General features: G+C 58.1%; 2 protein-coding genes across 3 annotated transcripts; one reads left to right on the forward strand and one right to left on the reverse strand.

Annotated features, from left to right (window-relative positions):
• Positions 1 to 13,120: 13,120 nt before the first annotated feature.
• EMD (emerin) lies at positions 13,121 to 18,032 on the reverse strand. 2 transcript variants are annotated; one of them, XM_050927395.1, is made up of 7 exons: positions 17,844 to 18,032; positions 17,463 to 17,546; positions 17,284 to 17,364; positions 16,992 to 17,072; positions 16,686 to 16,771; positions 15,123 to 15,172; positions 13,121 to 14,867 (listed from the first exon to the last, which is right to left on the reverse strand). In XM_050927395.1, exons 1-7 carry the CDS (start codon positions 17,923 to 17,925, stop codon positions 14,612 to 14,614), a joined length of 720 nt encoding a protein of 239 aa, XP_050783352.1. In that variant the 5' UTR covers positions 17,926 to 18,032; the 3' UTR covers positions 13,121 to 14,611. The 2 variants fall into 2 exon arrangements, with proteins under 2 accessions (XP_050783352.1, XP_050783351.1); XM_050927394.1 differs by having other exon boundaries at positions 13,121 to 14,870.
• A 756-nt stretch (positions 18,033 to 18,788) lies between these two features.
• Positions 18,789 to 20,625, forward strand: TREX2 (three prime repair exonuclease 2). Its single transcript, XM_050927397.1, has 2 exons — positions 18,789 to 19,076; positions 19,518 to 20,625. Exon 2 carries the CDS (start codon positions 19,520 to 19,522, stop codon positions 20,195 to 20,197), a length of 678 nt encoding a protein of 225 aa, XP_050783354.1. The 5' UTR covers positions 18,789 to 19,076; positions 19,518 to 19,519; the 3' UTR covers positions 20,198 to 20,625.
• The last annotated feature ends 319 nt before the right edge of the window (positions 20,626 to 20,944 follow it).

Genomic DNA, 20,944 nt, shown 5'->3' on the forward strand with positions numbered 1-20,944 from the left:
AGTGTGGTACAAATCGCCTGTAATACCCAGCCAAGCCTAAGAAGGATTGGACCTGTTTCTTTGACTTTGGGACAGGCCACTTTTGGATAGCATCCACCTTGGCCTGTAGGGAGTTTATGGTTCCTTGGTGTCCCAGGTAAGTTACTCTGTTTTGGCCTATTTGACACTTTTTGGCCTTAACAGTTAGTCCGGCCTGCCTGATGCGCTCAAAGACCTTTTCCAGGTGTAGTAGGTGTTCGGGCCAGGAGTCTGAAAAAATGGCCACATCATCGAGGTAGGCAACTGCATACTCTCCCAGTCCTGCTAGGAGACCATCTACCAGCCTCTGGAAGGTGGCGGGTGCATTTCGAGGCCCGAAAGGAAGGACATTAAATTCATACACCCCCGCATGGGTGACGAATGCTGACCTTTCCTTGGCAGGTTCATCTAGCAGTACTTGCCAGTACCCCTTGATTAAGTCTATTGTAGAGATGAACTGGGCATGTCCCAACTTCTCCAATAGCTCATCGGTGCATGGCATTGGATAGTTGTCCGGACGAGTTACCGCATTTAGCTTACGGTAGTCCACGCAAAAGCGTATTTCCCCATCTGGTTTGGGTACCAGAACCACTGGAGATGCCCATGCACTGGTAGATGAGCGGATTATACCCATCTGTAGCATGTTCTGGATCTCCTGTTCTATAGCAGCTTGGGCATGAGGAGACACCCGGTAGGGTGGGGTTCTGATTGGGTGAGCATTACCTGTATCAATGGAGTGGTATGCCCGTTCAGTCCGTCCTGGGGTGGCTGAGAACAATGGGGCGAAGCTAGTGCACAGCTCCTTGATTTGTCGCCGCTGCAGACGTTCCAGGGTGGTTGAGAGGTTCACCTCTTCCACACCACCGTCTTTTTTCCCATCGTAGTAGACACCTTCAGGCCACTCAGCATCATCTCCCTGGACTGTAAACTGACAAACCTGTAACTCTGGAATAGAAAGGCTTGAGAGAATTAACATGGTACACTCTGGGCTTAATGAGGAATTGGGAAATGCTATGAGGTAGTTCACAGTTCCCAGGCGCTCTTGGACCGTGAATGGCCCTTCCCATGATGCTTCCATCTTATGGGCCTGTTGCACCTTCAAGACCATAACCTGGTCTCCTACCTTGAAGGAACGTTCTCTGTTATGTTTGCCATACCAGGCCTTTTGCTCTTCCTGAGCATTCTTTAGGTTTTCTTTAGCAAGGGCTAAAGAGTGTCGGAGAGTGCTTCGTAGGTTGCTTACAAAGTCCAGAATGTTAGTTCCTGGAGAAGGCGTAAACCCCTCCCATTGCTGCTTCACCAACTGTAATGGCCCCTTAACCTCGTGACCATACACAAGTTCAAATGGTGAAAACCCTAAACTGGGATGTGGTACAGCCCTGTAAGCAAACAGCAACTGCTGCAACACTAGGTCCCAATTATTGGAGTGTTCGTTGACAAATTTATGTATCATGGCCCCCAAAGTTCCATTAAATCTTTCCACCAGGCCATTGGTTTGATGGTGGTACGGGGTGGCAACTAAGTGGTTCACCCCATGAGTTTCCCACAGTTTTTGCATGGTCCCTGCCAGGAAATTAGATCCTGAATCTGTAAGGATGTCGGAGGGCCAACCTACCCTGGCAAAATGTCTGTTAGGGCCTGACATACAGCATTAGCCCTGGTGTTGCCTAGAGCTACTGCTTCCGGCCGTCGGGTAGCAAAGTCCACGAAGGTCAGTACGTACTGCTTTCCTCTGGGCGTCTTTTTTGGGAAAGGACCCAGAATATCCACAGCTACTCGCTGAAATGGGACCTCAATTATGGGAAGTGGCTGGAGAGGGGCCTTGACCTGGTCTTGGGGTTTTCCCACTCTTTGGCATGCCTCACAAGACCAGACATACTTGGCAACGTCCTTGCCCATCCCCTCCCAGTGGAAGGACTTCCCCAATCTCTTTGGTTCTGTTCACCCCAGCATGGCCACTGGGATGATCATGGGCTAAGCTTAAGAGCTTCCCCCGGTACTTAGTTGGAACCACCAACTGTTTTTGCGGCTGCCATTCTTCCCGGTGTCCACCAGAAAGAGTCTCCTTGTATAAAAGTCCTTGTTCTACAACAAACCAGGATCGGTGAGAAGAGCTGAGAGGCAGTAGGGTGCTCCGTGCTGCTGCCCAAGCCTTCTGAAGGCTGTCATCTGCTTCCTGCTCAGTCTGGAACTGTTCCTTTGAGGCTGGGGACACCAGTTCTTCTGCAGACTGTGGACTTGGGCTTGGTCCCTCTGGAAGCGATGTAGGTGATGGGGTTGTTTCCGTTGCTAGTGAACCGCTCTCCGCTGGTGCACCTGAGGGTATTTCAGGCTCTGGCTGAGCCTTTTGGGTATGGCTGTCTGTTGCTTCTGCCAGTTCTGGCTCGTTGGCGCCCTCTGGCGTTGAGTTTAAAGATGGGGTTGCAATTGCTGGTGCTGGTTGCTGTTTCAGTTCCGGCCCTGGGACTGGAGGCGCTGTGGCTGTTTCAGTGGTTGGCATGGAATCTGGGTCCACTACCTCTGTCTGGGTCTCTGGTAACACAGACGGGGCGTCTGTGGACGGCTCAGGAACAGGAATGGGTCTGGAAGCTTGCCTGGTTTGGCTACGTGTAACCATTCCCACTCGCTTGGCCCGCTTCACCTGGTTGGCCAAGTCTTCCCCCAGTAGCATGGGGATGGAATAATTGTCATAGACTGCAAAAGTCCACCTTCCTGACCAGCCTTTGTACTGGACAGGCAGTTCAGCTGTAGGCAAGTCTACAGCTTGTGACATGAAGGGGTAAATTGTCACTTGGGCCTTTGGGTTGATGAATGTGGGGTCTACGAAGGATTGGTGGATAGCTGACACTTGTGCCCCCGTGTCTCTCCACGCAGTAACCTTCTTTCCGCCCACTCTCAAATTTTCCCTTCACTCCAAGGGTATTTGAGAGGCATCTGGGCCTGGGGATCTTTGGTGAGACGGTGGTGTAATGAACTGCACTCGGTTGGGGTTCTTTGGGCAGCTGGCCTTGATATGACCCAGTTCATTACACTTAAAGCATCTTCCAGCTGAGTGGTCACTGGGTCGAGGTGGGTTACTGGAGACTGGTGAGGTGGAAGAATAGGGCGTCTGTGGCTTTCCTTGGGTTGTAGGTGGGGTCTTTGGCTGCCCTCGGTTGTAGGGTTTATTGTCGGTGTGCCCTCTGGGGTATTCGTTCCCCTTGACAGTAGCTTTCTTGCTTTCTGCCACTTCCATCCATCTGGCTCCAATCTCCCCCGCCTCGGTGAGATTTTTGGGTTTTCCATCTTGTATGTACCGTGTTATGTCCTCAGGAACACCATCCAAGAACTGCTCCATTTGTATGAGGAGGTGCAGTTCGTCCAAGGATTTAACATTGTTTCCTGATATCCAGGCCTCATAATTTTTCCCAACGTAGTAGGCGTGTCTGGGAAATGACACATCTGGTTTCCACTTTTGGGTTCTGAAACGCCGACGGGCATGATCCGGGGTTATCCCCATTCTGTATCTGGCCTTGGTTTGAAAAAGTTTATAGTCGTTCATTTTCTCCTTAGGCATTTCAGCTGCCACCTCTGCTAAAGGTCCACTGAGCTGTGGCCTCAATTCTACCATGTACTGGTCTTCAGAGATGCTATACCCAAGACAGGCTCTTTCAAAATTTTCTAAGTAGGCCTCAGTGTCATCACCTGCCTTGTAGGTGGGAAATTTCTTGGGATGTGGAACCATAATCGGCGAAGGGTTGTTAGGATTGGCTGGAGCGCAGGCTGGGCAGCATGCTAACTCCAGTTCATGTTTTCTCTGTTTTTCCCTCTCTTCACTTTCTTTTTGTTGTTTTTCCATTTCTCGGCGGTAGGCTGCCTCTTCTTCTGCTTGTTTTATTTTGTGGGCCACCTCTTCTTGTAGTTTTGTGGGCTGCCTCTTCTTCTTCTTGTTTCCTTCTGTGAGCCATCTCTTCTTCTTGTTTTCTTTTGTGGGCTGCCTGTTTGATGTTTTCTTCCCTTTCTTTCAGCTCCACCTCTTTTTGTCTTTTTTCCAGTTGTCGCCTGTGGTCTGCTTCTTTGATTTGTTCGTCTGCCTCCCTTTTCTCCTTGGAAGTCATGGTTCCTGTTTTCTTGTGTTGGGGTGCCCTCCGGTGTTTAATATCTGAACTGCAGGCTCTCTGTTGCACCCTGGGGTCTGCCTAGCAACAGTGCCTTTTTTTCTTTCTTCCTCTAGCTAATCTTTTAAATGTAAACCAGAAAAACCACTTTATTTGCATGTGTATTGTGCTGGGTACTTGACTCTCAATCGGAGTGCTATAGTATAACAAAAGACCCTTAAATGTTTCTTGCTTAATATGCAAGCCACTGCAAGGAGAGAACAGAAAAAAAAATTTCTCTCTGGTTCCTTTTAAAACCAAACCCTCTCTGCTTAAAAGCCCCTAGCAGAGAAAAGAAAAATATAATATTCCTACTGGCTTCTGGATTCTATCTTTCCCACAACGCTGCACACCATGTCATAACATTTCTTCCCAGATCTGGACCTTAGCGTCCAAAATATGGGTGTTAGCATGAAAACCTCCAAGCTTAGTTACCAGCTTGGACCTGGTAATTGCTGCCACCAGCTAGGAATTATACAGTGCCTAGCTCACTGTGGTGTCCCCAAAACCTTCCCTGGGGGACCCCTAGACTCAAATGCCTTGAGTCTTACAACAAAGGGAAATAACCCCCTCCCCTTGTTTCCTTGTTACTTCCTCCCAGGCTCCCCTCCCTGGACGACCCTAGGAGATTCCCTGCTTCCAGTCCTGGAAACATAAGTACCGAGAGATCTAATCTCTCTTCCCCCTCACCCAGAGGGTATGCAAAGTCAGGTTTAGTAAATCTAACACAGAGAGATTTTCCCCTTGACTTCTTCCTCCCACCAATTCCCTGGTGAGCTGCAGACTCAATTCCCTGGAGTCCCCACTAAAGAAAAACTCCAACAGGTCTTAAAAAGAAAGAAGAAGGTCATAAAATGGTCTCTGTAATAAGGTGACAATATACAGGGTCAATTGCTTAAGAAAAAAAGTGAATAAACAGCCTTATTCCAAAAGAATACAATTTAACACATTCCAGCAACTACACACATGTAAATACAAAAAAAACCCCCAATATAAACCTATTGTCTTACTATCCTTGTACTTACAACTTGGAAACAGAAGATTAGAAAACTTGGAGATAGAAAAATCACTCTCAGAGCCGAGAAAAGAACAGACCCAAGACAAAGAACAAAGAACTCACACCCAAAACTTCCCTCCACCCAGATTTGAAAAAGTCTTGTTTCCTGAATGGTCCTCTGGTCAGGTGTTTGGTTCCCTGTGTTAACCCTTTACAGGTAAGAGAACATTAACCCTTAGCTATCTGTTTATGACAGGCTGTTCCCCAGCTGCTCCACCCCAGAGCTGGCTGCATCTCAGCCACCTCCCGATTCCAGGAATCTCAGTTGTTTACTTGGCCCCCGTTTCCCCTGGGCTCAACTACGCTTAGCGCCCCCCCCATCACCCTGATCTGATCAGTGGGGGCTGGGATTGGCCCCCAGAGCTCTGGCCTGGGGTGGGCGCAGGGGAGAACAGGGCAAGATTGAGCCTGGAACTGCAGGGACAGAGGTGAAAACTGGGACAACAATAATTTGGGGGTGGGAGGGAGGGTTCCTTGGCGTGTTGGCGATGGGGGGCACGGGCCGAGCTATGGGGGGCGCCCAGGACAGTAGGGTGCTGCGGGTCAGGAGTGGGGCACCATCAGGGCTCCCACGGGTTCCCTCCTCATACATCCGTCGTCAAACTCGCGTCATCTCTTGGGGCCCATTTCACCGGCCGCAATGCCGACAGCTGGTGGCATCGCTCTGCTTGCACCTTCCAGTCCATGGGTCTTGGGGGAGTACCAGGGTGGGTGCCCCATCGCCCGCCGCCGCAGAGTTGGAGCCTGCCCGGTGCTTTCGTCCAGCCTGAGCCCCGGTCATGGCCGAGTCGGGCTCAGCGGAGAGCTGCGTTTGCCTCTGTGAGCGAGATGTCCTGCAGCGGGAGATGGTCATCCTTGCAGGGGTGTCCAGCGCCGGCTCTGCCTGCAGCCTGGCTCGGCGACGCTCCGTCTGCTACTGGAGCCCACCTGCACCATTGGCATGATGACAGCCCCCGTTCCCCTCTCCTTGAGCGCATAACTGAATTCTAAAACCTCCGGGAAAATCATAAGGTGAGGAGTTCCATGGGTGAACGTCAAAACGAGTGTTTTCTTGGGTCTGGGACCCATTCTCAGCTCAGAAGGGACCTCGGAGACCTGCTCCAAAATAATCCCTCAAGCCGAGTTTTCAGAAATCCAGCCCAGCTGCCGTTCGAAATGGCCAGCGATGGAGAATCCGCCGGGCCCCTTGGTCAGTTGTTCCCCTGCTAATTCCCCTCAGCGTGAAGCCTTCGTTCCAGGCTGAATTTGGCTCATTTCAGCTGCCCACCATTGGCTCAGGTTAGTTATTAAATATTGGGTCCCCATGTCAGTACCTCTAGACTGGGATCGCGTCTCCGCCTCTGCGCTCAGCTGAAGCCCCGGCTGTGTCGCTCTCAGGCAGGTTTTCTAACCCGCGTGGCTCTTCTCCGACCTCTCCCCGATGTCTCATCATCCATCTTGAGTTGTGGCCGTCCCAACCCCCCTGCTGTATTCCAGGAGGGGGTGAACCGCGGATTTAAACAGGGTGAGATTTTCTTGTCTGTCTGTCTCTCCCTCTCCTAGTGGTTCCCAAAGTGCCGGTAGCTTTTCTTGCTACGGCTGCCCATTGGGCAGATGCTTTCAGAGAACTAGCCCCGGTGCCCCTGAGATCTTTCGGGAGCGTGACCCACATGCATTCCTTTGCCCTTAGCAACACTGACTTTCTTCCGCCCAGAGCAGTGAGACCCCTCATGACTCTAATAGACTGGTGAGGCGTGATTTTCCCTTTACAAAGGCCGTGTTGACTCTTCCCAGCATCCTGTTCATCTCTGTGGCCGATGATTCTGCTCTTTGCTGGAGTTTCAACCAATGTGTCTGGTACTGAAGTTAGGCTTCCCGGCCAGGGATTGCCAGAATCACCTCGTGCCTTCAAAAATCTGCCTCGCCCGAGCTACCTGCTAGTCTGGTCCTGAGGCTGATTTGAGCGATAGGTCACACACCACAGTTGGTAGAATCCTCGACCCGTACAGCGAGACGGGACCGCAGGGGGCACCTAGTCTGGCCCCTGACCACGCTGCAGGATTCAAACCATCCCAGACGGATGGCTCCGGCCTCCGCTCGAAACCCTCCACCAAAAGGAGCTTCCATGACCTCCTGAGGCCTCGGTTCCACCATCCTGCTGCTCTTCCCATTTGGAACTTTTCCTGGAGATTTAATCTCAATCTGCTGTGCTGTAGTTTGACCCCACGGCCTCTCGCCCTGCCATCTGGGGCAAGAGAGAACCACCCATCTCCATCTTTTCTGTGGCAGCCTTTCGAGTAGTTGAAGATCGCTCGCACGTCCCCCCTCAATCTCTTTCCAAACTGAGCGTTCCCGGTTCCTGTGGCCTTTGCTCACATGGCTGGTGTCCCACCCCTTTGATGGGCTTAGTCGCTCGCCTCTGGATCCTACCCAGTGTCTCCACATCCTTTCTGTGCACTGGTGACCGAAACTGGACACCGTCCTCCAGCTGAGGCCTAGGCAGGGCTGAGCAGAGCGGTACCGTCACCTCCTGGGACCTGCAGCCACGCCTCTGTTAATGCAACCGAAAATTGCATGTGCTTTTTTTCCCCAACAGCATTGCGGTGCTGACTCCTGTCGAGGTTGTGATCCACCACAACTCCCAGCTTCCCAGCAGCACTGCTGTTTGGCCAGTTCTCCCCCGTTCTCTACTGGGGCACTTGGTTTTTCTTCCCAAAGTGTTGCCCAATTTCACTGACTTTCATTTTGTTCTCTCTAGCCCCGTTCTCCAATTTACCAAGCTCCCGAGTGGTTCTGCAGTTTCACAGCTGAGCTCCTGCAGGACTTGTGGGTGAATCCCACCTGTTCCTGGGGCCTTATTATGGTTAATTCCTTCCCAAACCTCTCTGGGCTCCTCAGGCCTGTCCCCGGAACAGAAGGGCTCAGGGGTGGGGCTCCCCCCTGATATACATGTGTGAGGCAGAGGTTTGGTTTGAGCCTTTCACACTGTTTTGAAAGAGTTTCCATGCAGCTTGCAGGCATCTCACTCCTGTGTCGGATTCGCACGTACCAAGTTCCCTTTTCTGAGCTGAGCCATTTTGGGATTGTGACGTTGAATCACGTGGCGGTTGCTCGGCCTGGATCGTTTCTCACTGCAGCCCCTCCTGGCGTGACACAGGCCCAGGCAAGCTAGAATCCCCTGTTGTTATTGGGGTTCCTGGCTTTGTCGCCTCTCTAAGCTGGAGCATTTCCCCCTTCGCAGCGTGTTCCTGCAGTGCTGCCCTAACTGCACAAGGGGGCGGCCTGGCCCCAGAGCTTGGAGGTTCAGGGTTTGATTCATTCAAGCGCTTTTCCTCTGCTTTTTTTCTCATAGGGTCAGGCCCCCACCAGCTCTGTCCTGCCTGGCCAGCGTGTGTCAAGGACTAGTGGTGCTCCAGGGAGCTTCGGCGGTCCCTGTTCCATCAATATCCTCATGCACACACACCCCCTGGCGCTAGAGCTGTCACAGTCGAGCAGCTGAGTCTCCTCTCCGGGCACGGGTCCCCCTGGGGGGAGGTGGAGCAGCCCTCGCCTGGCCAGGGAGCAAGGCGCCCCCACTGCCCCTGGGGCTCGCTGCTGCTACCTAGTGTCCAAGACCCAACAACGTCTCTGGTTCCCAGCCACCCTGGCTCCCTGTGCATGCGCTGCTGGCCCCGACGGCCATTGGCTGGGTATACAGGGGGGCGGCTGCTGCAGCCTGAGCAGAGGGCAGGAGGGAGCGGCTGGGTGCGCGAGAGATGGACAGGTAACAGCTGCAGGACCCAGGTGCCTGGGGAGGGCAAACAGTGTTAGGAGTCCCCTCAGTCTGGGTGGTGCCTGGGAGCCACAGACCCCCTGCCCCATTGCAGCGGCGGGTGCGTTCAAGGCTGCAGCAACGGCGGCCAGACTGAGCCAGTGGCCGCCCCTCTGCTGCCTTTCTTACCCTTTATTTAAAAACCCCTGGCTTGTATTTTATCTGTGGTCGTAGCGCTTATAAAGCTCTCCCTCCCGGCTGGCGGGGTCGGTGTGGTGTGGCCCGGGTATTGCCTAATGTTCAAATTAACACCACATTAAATTCTAGTCAAATCCTCAACCTAAAAAGCTATTCTCACAAGCTTTTTACCCCCTCCATAAAAACTAAACTCAAGCGTGCCAAAAATCCCTTAATTGCTAGGCAATTGCTTAATTGCTCCCCGGTGTCGGCTCCTGCCATGAACAGCCGCAGCGGGCTGGAAACACGGCGACGTACAAATGGCAGAGGCCATTAATGAGCCCGAGTGACTGACACACCTCAGCACCCTGCCAGTTAGGAGACCCCCCACCTCAGCGGTTTTCAGCAGTTGGGCGGAACCCAGCAGGGCTCGGCTCAGGTGCACCGGGACTTGGCCTGTCTCAGGCCACGCAAAACACTGCAGGCTGTGGCTGAGTGGCAGGAGGTTTGGCAACGAGCTGATCTAGCCGCCACCACCCCAGGACGCGGGCTGCAGCCAGACCCTGTCCTTGCAGGAGGGCACGCTGTTGGGAATTTAAGGAACCGCAGCAAGGACTGAAAACGGTAAATGCCATTTTCACCAGAAAACTTCCCAGCTCTGGAAAGCCCCAACTTACAATCTTCCCTCAGCTCCTGTCAGGCAGGCGCACAACTGGTGGGAGAACTCGCGTGAGTTGTTCTCAAAGGGTCTGTTCTATTCAATATCTTCATAAATGTCGGGGTACCAGCCCAGCAAGTACCCACAAAGTGTGTGGAGGCCAGGATTAGAGAATTCACACTGCTCTCAACCACCCAGAGAAGTGGACTGAAATCAACAGGCTTCAACCAGGTCAGAGCACTCAGTTGCCCCAGTACACAACGGGAAAGGCCTGCCGAGGCTGAGAAGTGATTCTTCCAATCTGCAGGCTGCTGTTGTGGGTACTCGGGCCTTGGGACAGATGTGGACAAACGAGAAAGCAGAGGACCATGGCTCAGGGCCTAGCACCTAGTCCTGCCTCAGTGCAGACGACTTGGCAGGGTCCCTTCCAGCCCCCCATCTCTGATGCAGGATGGCTGTTCTGGGAAGGTGGGCTTCCCTTCCTAGGGACTAGCTCCTGCACCCCGGGACAAGCACTGCCCCAACAGACAATTAGCCTCTCTTGGTTAAGGTTCTGCACAGAGACACATGCAGGTGGTTATATTCAAACACAACGGCCAGGTCACCAGGCGAGCAGCCAGGTCATGCTCGCACGCTGAGGGCTGGCTGAGGACAATCTGCGTGTCGCCTGCCAGCTCAGTGATCACAGCATCATCACACTGGGCGGGACTAGCTGGCAGCACATGGTCCCAGCCCCACCCAGGATGCTTCTAATCTGCCCTTCCCCATGGTCAATAATAATGCAGGAACTTAGTCACATCATCCAGTGATGATGCTCCTTCTGGAGCACATTAAACACCAGCTACTAAAAGTTGGACATTTTTAGATCAGCAGGCTCATAGAGCTCACATCCAAGAGTTTTAAAAGAGCTGGCCGAGGATCTGGCCGGACCATTAATGTTGGTTTTCATTAAGGCTTGGTGCAGCAGGCTCGAGGAAAGAATGCAGGACATTAAGCCCGGGGAAGGTAATGGAGCAGCCATTACAGGACTCAATTAAAAAAGACATAAAGGAGGCCAATATAATTAACGCCAAGCAGCTGGGCTTAGAAAAATGTAAATCCTGTCAAAGTAACTTAATTTCTTCTAATGAGATCCCAAGTTTGGTCAATAAAGGTAATAGTGTGGATGTCACCGAAGTTGATGCCGCAAGGTGTTTGCCCTGGTTCCGCCTGACACTTGTGGTAAAAAGTTGATGTATTATGACCATGGCACCCAGAGCGGGAAATAACAGAGGATGGGTCACTGCTACCGCCCAAGCTGCAGCGTTTGGTAAACTGGGCGCAAGCAAACAGTGTGTGTTTTAACACGGCCCAGCGGGAACAAACCGCCGGCCGTGATTACCTCGTACGGGGGAGACTGGGAAGCAGCGACTCTGGAAAAGACTTGGGGATGATGGCGGAGAATCAGCTGAACAGGCGTTGCCAGTGTGACCAAGAGAGCTGATGCCACCGTGGGCTGCCGAGATGGGAATCTCGAGTAGGTGCAGAGGTGGTTTTAGCTCTGGATTTGGCCCCGGTGCGAGCGCTGCTAGGATCCTGCAGCCAGAACTCTAGAAAGACGTTGATCAGGTGGGGAGGCGTTGGAGAAGTGCCATGAGAATTATTCAAGGACTAGAAAACCTGCCTTGGCGTGAGACTCTCGGCGCTCCAGCTGCTGAGCTGAACACAGAGCAGGTGAAGCGGTGACTTGAGTCCAGAACAAATACTGAACTAACGGGATCTTCCAAACCCAACCTGGACGTAAGGGGTCTCTGCCGAGTTCAGCTTGAGGCCTCGGCAAAACATAGACCCAGCCAGAGCATCTTCACTTCCCCCGGCGTTGAGCCCGATGGCTTAGAGGCTGAACTGGTGGCTGGGGGAGACTGAGGTGCCCCCCAGTGTGACGGAACCTGATGAGCCAGGCCCTGTGCTGCAGGGTGAGGTGAAAAATCTCCCAAGATCAATTCTGATTTGGGGGGTGGCGGGGAATGACCCTTCCCTGCCCCAAAACTGGTAATCCTGAGCATGAGAACCAGACCCACCAGCCTGGCAGCTGAGAAGAGATGGCTCTGGGACAGCCCATGTGTCACTCTCTGGTGTATTATCTGCACTATATAGATGGGGAAACTGAGGCACAGCAGCTAACAACCTCTTGTCCACATCACCCTTGGATGGGCTGCGGATGGGTTTAACTCCAGCGGAGGGGGTGGAATCTGGCATTTCCAGAGACACTCCTGTCTCAGCTGTCCCGTGTTTCAAACCCCAGCGGATGTGACACGGATCTCAGGGTTTGTGGATTGGCATGAGGGACAGGAGAGGGTGAAAGCTGACGACAGCCAGAAGCTAAGCTCTCCGAGGAGGAATTCACTCACAGCCGGGCAGCGGTTCTAGGCATAGACACACATGCAAGGAAGATGCACGAAGGATCGGCCGGCTTGGTCCAACAGGCTAAGTTATGACTTCAGGGACATTTTGTTTGGAGGTGGGCAGCAGACCACCTGATAGTCCATCCACCAGCCCCCTGCCCCCCCTCCCAGAGCTGGGGAAGAGAACCCAGGAGTCCTGACCCAGCTGTGCCCGCCCAGAGCCAGGGAGAGAACCCTGGAGCCCCGCCCTCCCCCCTGCCCCTTCCAGAGCCAGAAAGAGACCCGAGAGTCCTGGCTCCCAGTGCCCCCCCCTCGCCCCCCACACCCCTCCCAGAGCTGGGGAGAGAACCCAGGAGTCCTGACCCAGCTGTGCCCGCCCAGAGCCAGGGAGCGAACCCTGGAGCCCCGCCCTCCCCCCTGCCCCTTCCAGAGCCAGAAAGAGACCCGAGAGTCCTGGCTCCCAGTGCCCCCCCCTCGCCCCCCACACCCCTCCCAGAGCTGGGGAGAGAACCCAGGAGTCCTGACCCAGCTGTGCCCGCCCAGAGCCAGGGAGCGAACCCTGGAGCCCCGCCCTCCCCCCTGCCCCTTCTAGAGCCAGAAAGAGACCCGAGAGTCCTGGCTCCCAGTGCCCCCCCCCCGCCCCCCACACCGCTCCCAAAGCTGGGGAGAGAACCCAGGAGTCCTGACCCAGCTGTGCCCGCCCAGAGCCAGGGAGCGAACCCTGGAGCCCCGCCCTCCCCCCTGCCCCTTCCAGAGCCAGAAAGAGACCCGAGAGTCCTGGCTCCCAGTGCCCCCCCCTCGCCCCCCACACCCCTCCCAGAGCTGGGGCGCAAGCCCTGGCTCTGTGCGGTGTTATGGGGGAGGGGGGCGGCATAGGGGGGCTATCCCAGGTAGGGGGGTGGCTAGGCCAGGGCACTCCCTCCTCCCCACCCCTGCCGCCCTCAAACAATCAAGCCCAAATTTTACAAAACAACCAAAAAAAGCCCCAGTTTTATTGAGTGGCTCTGACACGGCTGGTTTGTTTCAATAGCAAACCCCTTGGCTCGGAAAACGCAGCGACCCCCCCCCCAGACCCCCCCCCCGCCTGCTCCCCTCCCCCACCACCTGCCCAAGCTAAGCAGCACCACTTGGTGATTTTGCCCTTTCAAGACAAATTTCCCTGGGGGGCAACAGACTAGTTTCCACCCCCCCCCCCACCACCAAAAAAAAAAAAAAAGGAATGGAACAACTCCAGGGTGGGTCGGGAGAGGGGACCCCCCCAGAGGTCTGGGCCGGGGGGGGGGAGTGTGGAGGGAGGGGTTGAGGGGGCAGAGAGGAGCCTGGAGTAGGGCAGGGGCTGCAGTGTGGGTTGGGCCACACACACCCCCGGTCATGGCCCCTCCCCCACCATAGTGTTAACCCCCGGGGGGGGGAATGGGGTAGCAATACCCCCACCTTAGGCTAGGCCTAGGGCAGGGTAGAGCCAGGAGGCACTTAGCATAGACCCTACATAAACACACCGGGCACCAGCAGGGACCCCAGCCTGCTGGAGGTGGGGGCAGCTGCGGGGCCCCTCCCCAATAACCATCCCTAAGCAGGAATGGGGGGGAGGGAACTGGCAGAATCGGGGGCAGGGCCACCATGGGGGGTGGTTGGGAAGGTTTGGGGCTGTGGATGCTAGGGGGAGATGGGGTCCCTGGGGGAGAGGGACAAGATGAGACAGGGGGCCCCTGGCTGCTGGGGGAGAGTGGGGAGCCGAGGGGGGGAGGAGGAAGGAGGGATTGGCCAGGGGCCCCTGCAGGGATGGGCTGGGGGGCTGAGAGACCGGACGTGGCCTCAGGGTGCCTGGAAGACAGGACAGGGGGGCTGAGACACAGGACATGGGTCTCTGGGGGTGCCCGGGGTGAGGGGGACAGGACGTAGGGCTGAGACATGGCATATGGGCCCCTGGGGACATCGGGGGGCAGGGAGGCAGGATGAGGGGGCTGAGACATGGGACACAGGCCCCTGAGGGTGCCCCGGCGGCAGGGAGGCAGGATGGGGGGGCTGAGACACAGGACATGGGCCCTTGGAGGTGTTGGGGGGCAGGGAGACAGATGGGGGGGCTGAGACATGGCACGTGGGCCCCTGGGGGTGCCCCGGGGGCAGGGAGGCAGGATGGGGGGGCTGAGACACAGGACGTGGGCCCCTGGGGACATCGGGAAGCAGGGAGATAGGATGGGGGGGACTGAGACACAGGACGTGGGCCCTTGGGGGGTGTCGGGGGCGGGGAGGCAGGATGGGGGGGCTGAGACATGGCACGTGGGCCCCTGGGGGTGCCCCGGGGGCGGGGACGCAGGATGGGGGGGGCTGAGACACAGGATGTGGGCCCTTGGGGGGTGTCGGGGGCAGGGAGGCAGGATGGGGGGGCTGAGACACAGGACGTGGGCCCTTGGAGGTGTTGGGGGGCAGGGAGGCAGGATGGGGGTCCCCTCACTCCTCGGGGGGCAGCACGAACGGGTTGTCGTCGGCGCTGCCCTGCAGGGCCCAGTACACGTAGCCCAGGAAGGCCGCGAGCGCCCCGAAGAGCAGCAGCTGCAGCCAGAGAGGCAGGAAGCGCCGGGAGCCTCCCTCCCCGGCCCCCCCTGGCCCCCCACGGGGCAGGGAGTGGATGGCACGGCGCGGCTCCACCCGCATGGGGGGCGGGGCAGGGCGAGCCCGGCAGACCCGCTGGTAGGAGACACCGTCCCTGCTGGGGGGGAAGGGGGGCAAAGAAAGGGGGGGGACAGCGGTTAGTGTTCACAGCCCCCCAGCACCCATAGCTCCCCCCTAGCCTGGCATCTCCCCCACTCCTGCCCTCAGGGCTAGTAACACCCCCCACAATCCACACATACACCCCCCCGATTCCCTCAGCTCAATGCCAGCTAGCACCCCACAAGGGGGGACCCCAAACGGGTACCCAACCACGCCACGACCCCCCCACACGTCCGCGACCCCATCTCACCTCTCAGTCTCCTCCGACCTGCTCGGGGTGTAGGACGTGGCCTCTCCGATCTGCAAGGAAACGCTCCGTCAGCGAACCCCAGGCCGGGGGGGCAGCAGGTGCGGTCCAGCTATGGGGCAGAACCCCCTCTACAGGGGCAGCCCAGGAACGCAGGCCACGAACTCCCTCGTTTGCATGCTCTGGCTCTGCCTAGCAGTAATTTGCATATCCCCTCTACAAAGCCCGTGCTGTAATACAAGCCTTAAACTGGGGTTTCCCCCCCACATCCTGCACCCCCAAACTGCCGCTTATTGTTGTGGGGACAGCAGATACTAGGAGAAGAAATGTGATACTAAATGCAAGGGGGGGGAGGGGGGCGGGGGGGGGGAGCGCACCCTAACTGAACAGCAATGGGGCCAGGATGACTATGTACATAGGTGGCTCACATAAAGCCCCCCACGCTGATACTAGAGTACAAAGACCTGAAGCTAAATTAAGGCCACTTCATTGAACTCCCTTCCAAAGGGGAGTAAAAAGGTGTTTCCCTGTCCCTCTACTGCAGCTGCCTCTTGCGAATTCTCCTGGAGACTGAGCCATGGCTGCACCAGAAGTGGGGTCATCCAGCGGAGAGAATTCAGACCAAATCTCAGCAGCCACAGTTGTTACATTGTTGTTTCCTGAAACTCACTTTGGTGGGGTTATATTTTATATACACACACCCCATTATCAATACATCTTATCACACCAGTTCATGCTCTCACCAGAACAATATCTCGGAGCTACGTTTCTCGCAGTTCCCTGCCCTGAACCGGCCTCCAGCTCCCAATCACCCTGTTCAGACATGTGCCGCCTCCCATGATGCTTTGCGAAGCTGAAGTGGGTTTTGCTCTTAGAACAGGAGAACGTGGTCCCAAGTAGAAATGTTCCGCCCCAGGCCACGCTGGGGGGTACGTGGGAGGCCAGTCAACGAATCGGGATGGGTTTCAGGGATGGAGAGAGGCTGGTAAATTGTCAAATCATCCATTACGAGGGTCATTCGGGGAGCTCACTGGGCTGGGGGACGTAACGCCGCGGCAGAAGCCAGCGTCCTGGAGATGGGCGGCGTTTCTGCCTGTACTAAACTCTCCGACTTTAAGCACCGAACCGGGGCAGGTTCTTTATCTTTCCTACGGGGCAAACTACAGGTGAGAGAATTTATCGACCCGACCGAAAATCAGCTCCTGGGAAGTTGCTTCGGTTTCTAGACAATTTCGCCCAAATTCAGTTCCGGCTCCACTGGGCCCAACATCGCCCGGCAGCAGACGGTTTAAGGTTCGAGTTTTTCAGGCCGGGCCAGCAGCTGATTCCAGGACTGCCCTCCATGATGCTGGGACGGGGGCAGAGTTGGGGGTCAGAGGTGGTAGGACCAAGCAGGAGGGAGTGAGGGGATTGGAGAGCTGGTAGTACCAAAGGGGGGACACCTATTTCTGCCCTGCCCTCCCTCTTTCCCAGGCCAGGCTGCCCGCAACCCTGAGACATTATCTGGGGAGGTCACGTCCCAGCTCCCCACCCTCTCAGACCCCCCCACCCCAGGGGAGGACTTACCGGCTGGCGGGCGGTGGCTTCCCCCAGGGGACCTGGGGCTGCCCCATAGAGCCAGGAGGAGGAGGAGGAAGAGTCTTCGTCCATGTCTGGGGGCGGAGAGGAGTGGGGTGAGATGGGGGGCTGGGCATGGCTCTCCCCTTCCCCACTAGAGCGCCACCCCTGGAACTCCCTGCTGCAGGAATGTGAACATGCCACGGGGGTGGGGGGATGGCGTGTCAAGCCTGGGCCAGGGGAATCGTATCAGACTCCCCTCCCCGCCTTCGTATTCCCCCCACATCCTCACTGCTCCCTCCGCCCCCCACTCACCATCCCCCAGGTAGCCGGTGCGACCCTCACGACGAGGGAAATCATACAGTGCCCGCGAGTACGTCGTGGTGGGGCTGGAGTCTGGGGGGCAGAGAAACGGGAAGGGTCAGTGTGGGGCACCTCCACACCCCACCTCCAGAGCAGACAGGAACATTCAGACACCTCAGCCGCGGTACCCCAAGTCTGGAAAAACTCTGCTGGTGCCCCTCACTCCTGACCCGCAGCCCCCTGCTCACCCAGCCCTGCCCCCCCCACAGGTGCCCCTCACTTTCGACCCGCAGCCCCCTCTCACCATCTGCCCCATAGCGGCGCCGCTCCTCCTGCTGCGGGTAGCTGTAAGATTCCCGGATGTAGGTCTCGGTGGTGCCAGGATCTGGGGGGGCGGGAGGGAAGAGACACACAGAAATGGGGGGGGGAGGTCAGTGGCTGCAGCTGCTGGCCCCTCCCCACCTTTCCTGGCCCCCCACTCACCTGAGTAGCCCCCCGGGGGTGACAGCTTGGTGCGCTGGCTCTCGTATTCGCAGATCTTCCTCTCGTACAGCTTCCGGGTCGATCCTGGGGGGCCAGGAGTGGGAGACAAGGTGGGGGTCAGGTGGGCCCCCATGGTGCCCTGCCCCTCCCCCACAAATTGCCTCCCCTTGCAGCACCCCAACTCCCCCCTCCCCATATACTCCCCACACAGCACTGCAACTCCCCCCCCCCGAAACCCCTCCCCCCGCCGCGCCCCAGCTCCCCCCTCCCCGAAACCCCTCCCCCGCCGCGCCCCAGCTCCCCCCTCCCCCGAAACCCCTCCCCCCGCCGCGCCCCAGCTCCCCCCTCCCCCGAAACCCCTCCCCCCGGCGCGCCCCGTACCCACGACGGGCCCGTGCGGGATGCCGTAGCGCTGCAGCATGGCGATGAGCTCGGTGTCCGTCAGCCCCCGGTACCGCTCCATGGCCCGGCCGGCGGGGGGGGGGGGGGGGGGTCGGTACCGCGGTTCCGGCGCGCGGAGCAGGCCCAGGACAGGAGGCGCCAGCGGCGACGGGAAGTGACACGGGGGGCGGGGCCAGGCCTGGGGAACGCCCCGCCCATCTCACCCTGCCCCTAGCAACGCCCCTTCCAGTGTGCCCCGCCCCTGGCAACGCCCCCCGAGCCTAGCAACGCCCCTTCCAGTGCGCCCCGCCCCTGGCAACGCCCCCCCCAGCCTAGCAACGCCTGTTCCAGGGTGCCCCGCCCCTGGCAACGCCCCGCCCATCTCGCCACTGTCCCTCTCGCAGCGCTCCCCCCGCCCCGGAGATCCCAGCGCGGTGGGGAGGCCGGAGGCCTCGTGCAAGATTCTACCCCCCCATCCCCGCCTGCCTCAGTTTCCCCACGTGGCTTGTAGCTGCCGTGGGAGACGCGGCGCTGTTTGTGGCTCCTAATTCCTGCTGCCCCAGAGCTGGGGGGGCTGAGATCCAGCCAGGACGCCTGGGTCCCATCTGTGCTCTGGGAGGGGAGTGGGTGGGGTCTCATGGTGGCGGGAAGGGAGCGGGGGGAGGGGTGGAAACCAGGACGCCTGGGTTCCCTGGGCGCTGGGGGGCTGGGAGCCCGGACGCCTGGGTTCCCTGGGCGCTGGGAGCCCGGACGCCTGGGTTCCCTGGGCGCTGGCAGGGCGAGGGGCTGGGAGCCCGGACGCCTGGGTTCCCTGGGCGCTGGGAGCCCGGACGCCTGGGTTCCCTAGGCGCTGGAAGGGCAGGGGGCTGGGAGCCCGGACGCCTGGGTTCCCTGGGCGCTGGCAGGGCAGGGGGCTGGGAGCCCGGACGCCTGGGTTCCCTGGGAGCCCGGACGCCTGGGTTCCCTGGGCGCTGGCAGGGCGCTCCTCCCACGCCCTCAGGGGGGAAGCAGACTCATCGCTTTGCCCGGGGCGGTTTCGGTTTCCCCGAGGAGGAGGAACCGGCCCCCGCCCCCACAGATGACAAGTGACCAGCCCTCCCTGGCACCGCCCCAAGGAGCTCACACAGCACTGGGGAGTAACTAGGGAGATACCTACCAGCCGAGCTATCTGCACACAGCAGGGGAAACCGAGGCACACAGCCAGAGAGAGGCTTAACTGCAGTCACTTGGCGGGTGAGTGCTGAAGAACCCAGGAGTCCTGCCTCCCAACCCCCCCTGCTCTAACCACCAGACCCCACTCCCCTGCCCTCCCAGAGCCAGAGAGAGAACCCAGGAGTCCTGGCTCCCAACCCCCCCTGCTCTAACCACCAGACCCCACTCCCCTCCCAGAGCCAGGGACAGAACCCAGGAGTCCTGGCTCCCAACCCCCCCTGCTCTAACCACCAGACCCCACTCCCCTCCCAGAGCCAGGGACAGAACCCAGGAGTCCTGGCTCCCAACCCCCCTTGCTCTAACCACTAAACCCCATGCCCCTTCCAGACCCAGAGAGAAAACCCAGGAGTCCTGGCTCCCTGCTCTACCCCTTCCACGGGGTCCCTGTATAAACAGCCCCTGTGCTCCACCCCAGAGGCAGCCACATCACTGGCTTCTGCTCACACGCCTCTTCCTCCCCAGCCATGCTGGCCCCCCAAGATTTCCAAACCTTCGTCTTCTTCGACCTGGAGACCACCGGCCTGCCCCGGGACCGCCCCCGCATCACGGAGCTGTCTCTCTTCGCCCTGCACCGCCGCTCCCTCCTGCAGCGTCCCCCGCAGGACGCCCCTGCCGGCACCCCCTGGCTGCCCCGTGTCCTGGACCAGCTGACCCTGTGCATTGACCCCCAACAGCCCGTCACCCCGGAAGCCGCCCGCATCACGGGGCTGAACCAGCAGGACCTGGAGGAGAACGGGAAGCGGGGCCTGGACCAGGCCGTGGCTCAGGCCCTAGAGGGGTTCCTAGCCCGCCAAGCCCCCCCGCTCTGCCTGGTGGCCCACAACGGCTTCAGCTACGACTTCCCCCTGCTGCGGACGGAGCTGGCTCGTGTGGGGGTCGAGCTGCCCCCTGCCACCGGCTGCCTGGACACCCTGCAGGCCATGAAGAAGCTGGGCCTGGGGGGCGAGGGGGGGTACAGCCTGGGGGCGCTCTTCCGGGGGATCTTCGGGAGGGACCCCGATGGGGCACACTCGGCAGAGGGAGATGTCCGCACCCTGATCGCCATCTTCCTCGCCAGGGCGCCACAGCTGATGGGCTGGGCGGTGGGCAATGCCCGGGACTGGGGGGACGTGACCCCCATGTACCTCCCCACCACGCAGTGAGCATCCTACGCTAGGAGGGGAGTGGGGTTGGAGCCTGAACTCCTGGGTTCTCTTCCGGCTCTGGGAGGGGAGTGGGGTCAGGTGGTTAGAGCAGGGGGGGCTGGGAGTCAGGACTCCTGGGTTCTCTCTCGTGGGCTCTGGGAGGGGAGTGGTGTCTAGTGGTTAGAGCAAGGGAGCTAGGAGCCAGGACTCCTGGGTTCTCTCTCTGGCTCTGGAAAGGCAGTGGGTTCTGGTGAGTTAGAGTGGGGATGTGGGGCTGGGGGCCCGGACTCCTGGGTTCCCTGCGGACACCTCTCTCCATTCATTAGCTCATCCAGGGATCTGGGGTGGGATAATGAAATTATTTTAGTGAGCAACTGATTTTAATGGCGGGGGGAAGCTCCCCCACCCATTTTTCCTGTTAATAAAGACACTCCACTCTCTGAGCCGCATGCTTTGCTGAGTTGAAGCTTTGCGTTGGGTTTGGGGCCCTGGGGAAATCGGAGTGCAGGTGTCCAGCATGTGACTGTCACCGCAAAAGACTGCAGTTCCCAGGTCCACCAGCAGAGGGCAAAGGGTCCCTGTATTAACAGCCCCTGCGCCCCACCCCAGAGGCAGCTGCATCTCCCTGCTGGTATAAAACCCCCACCCCAGAAGCCACCACACCCCAGCCCTGGAAATCAGACTGGAGAAGCATTGAAAGGTTTTTCCTTCTTTCTCTTTTTATTTGGTTTTTGTTCTCTATATTTCTGGGGGGGGCGCTGGCGG

Source organism: Gopherus flavomarginatus, chromosome 18, assembly GCF_025201925.1.
Source record: "Gopherus flavomarginatus isolate rGopFla2 chromosome 18, rGopFla2.mat.asm, whole genome shotgun sequence".
NCBI lineage: Eukaryota > Metazoa > Chordata > Testudines > Testudinidae > Gopherus > Gopherus flavomarginatus.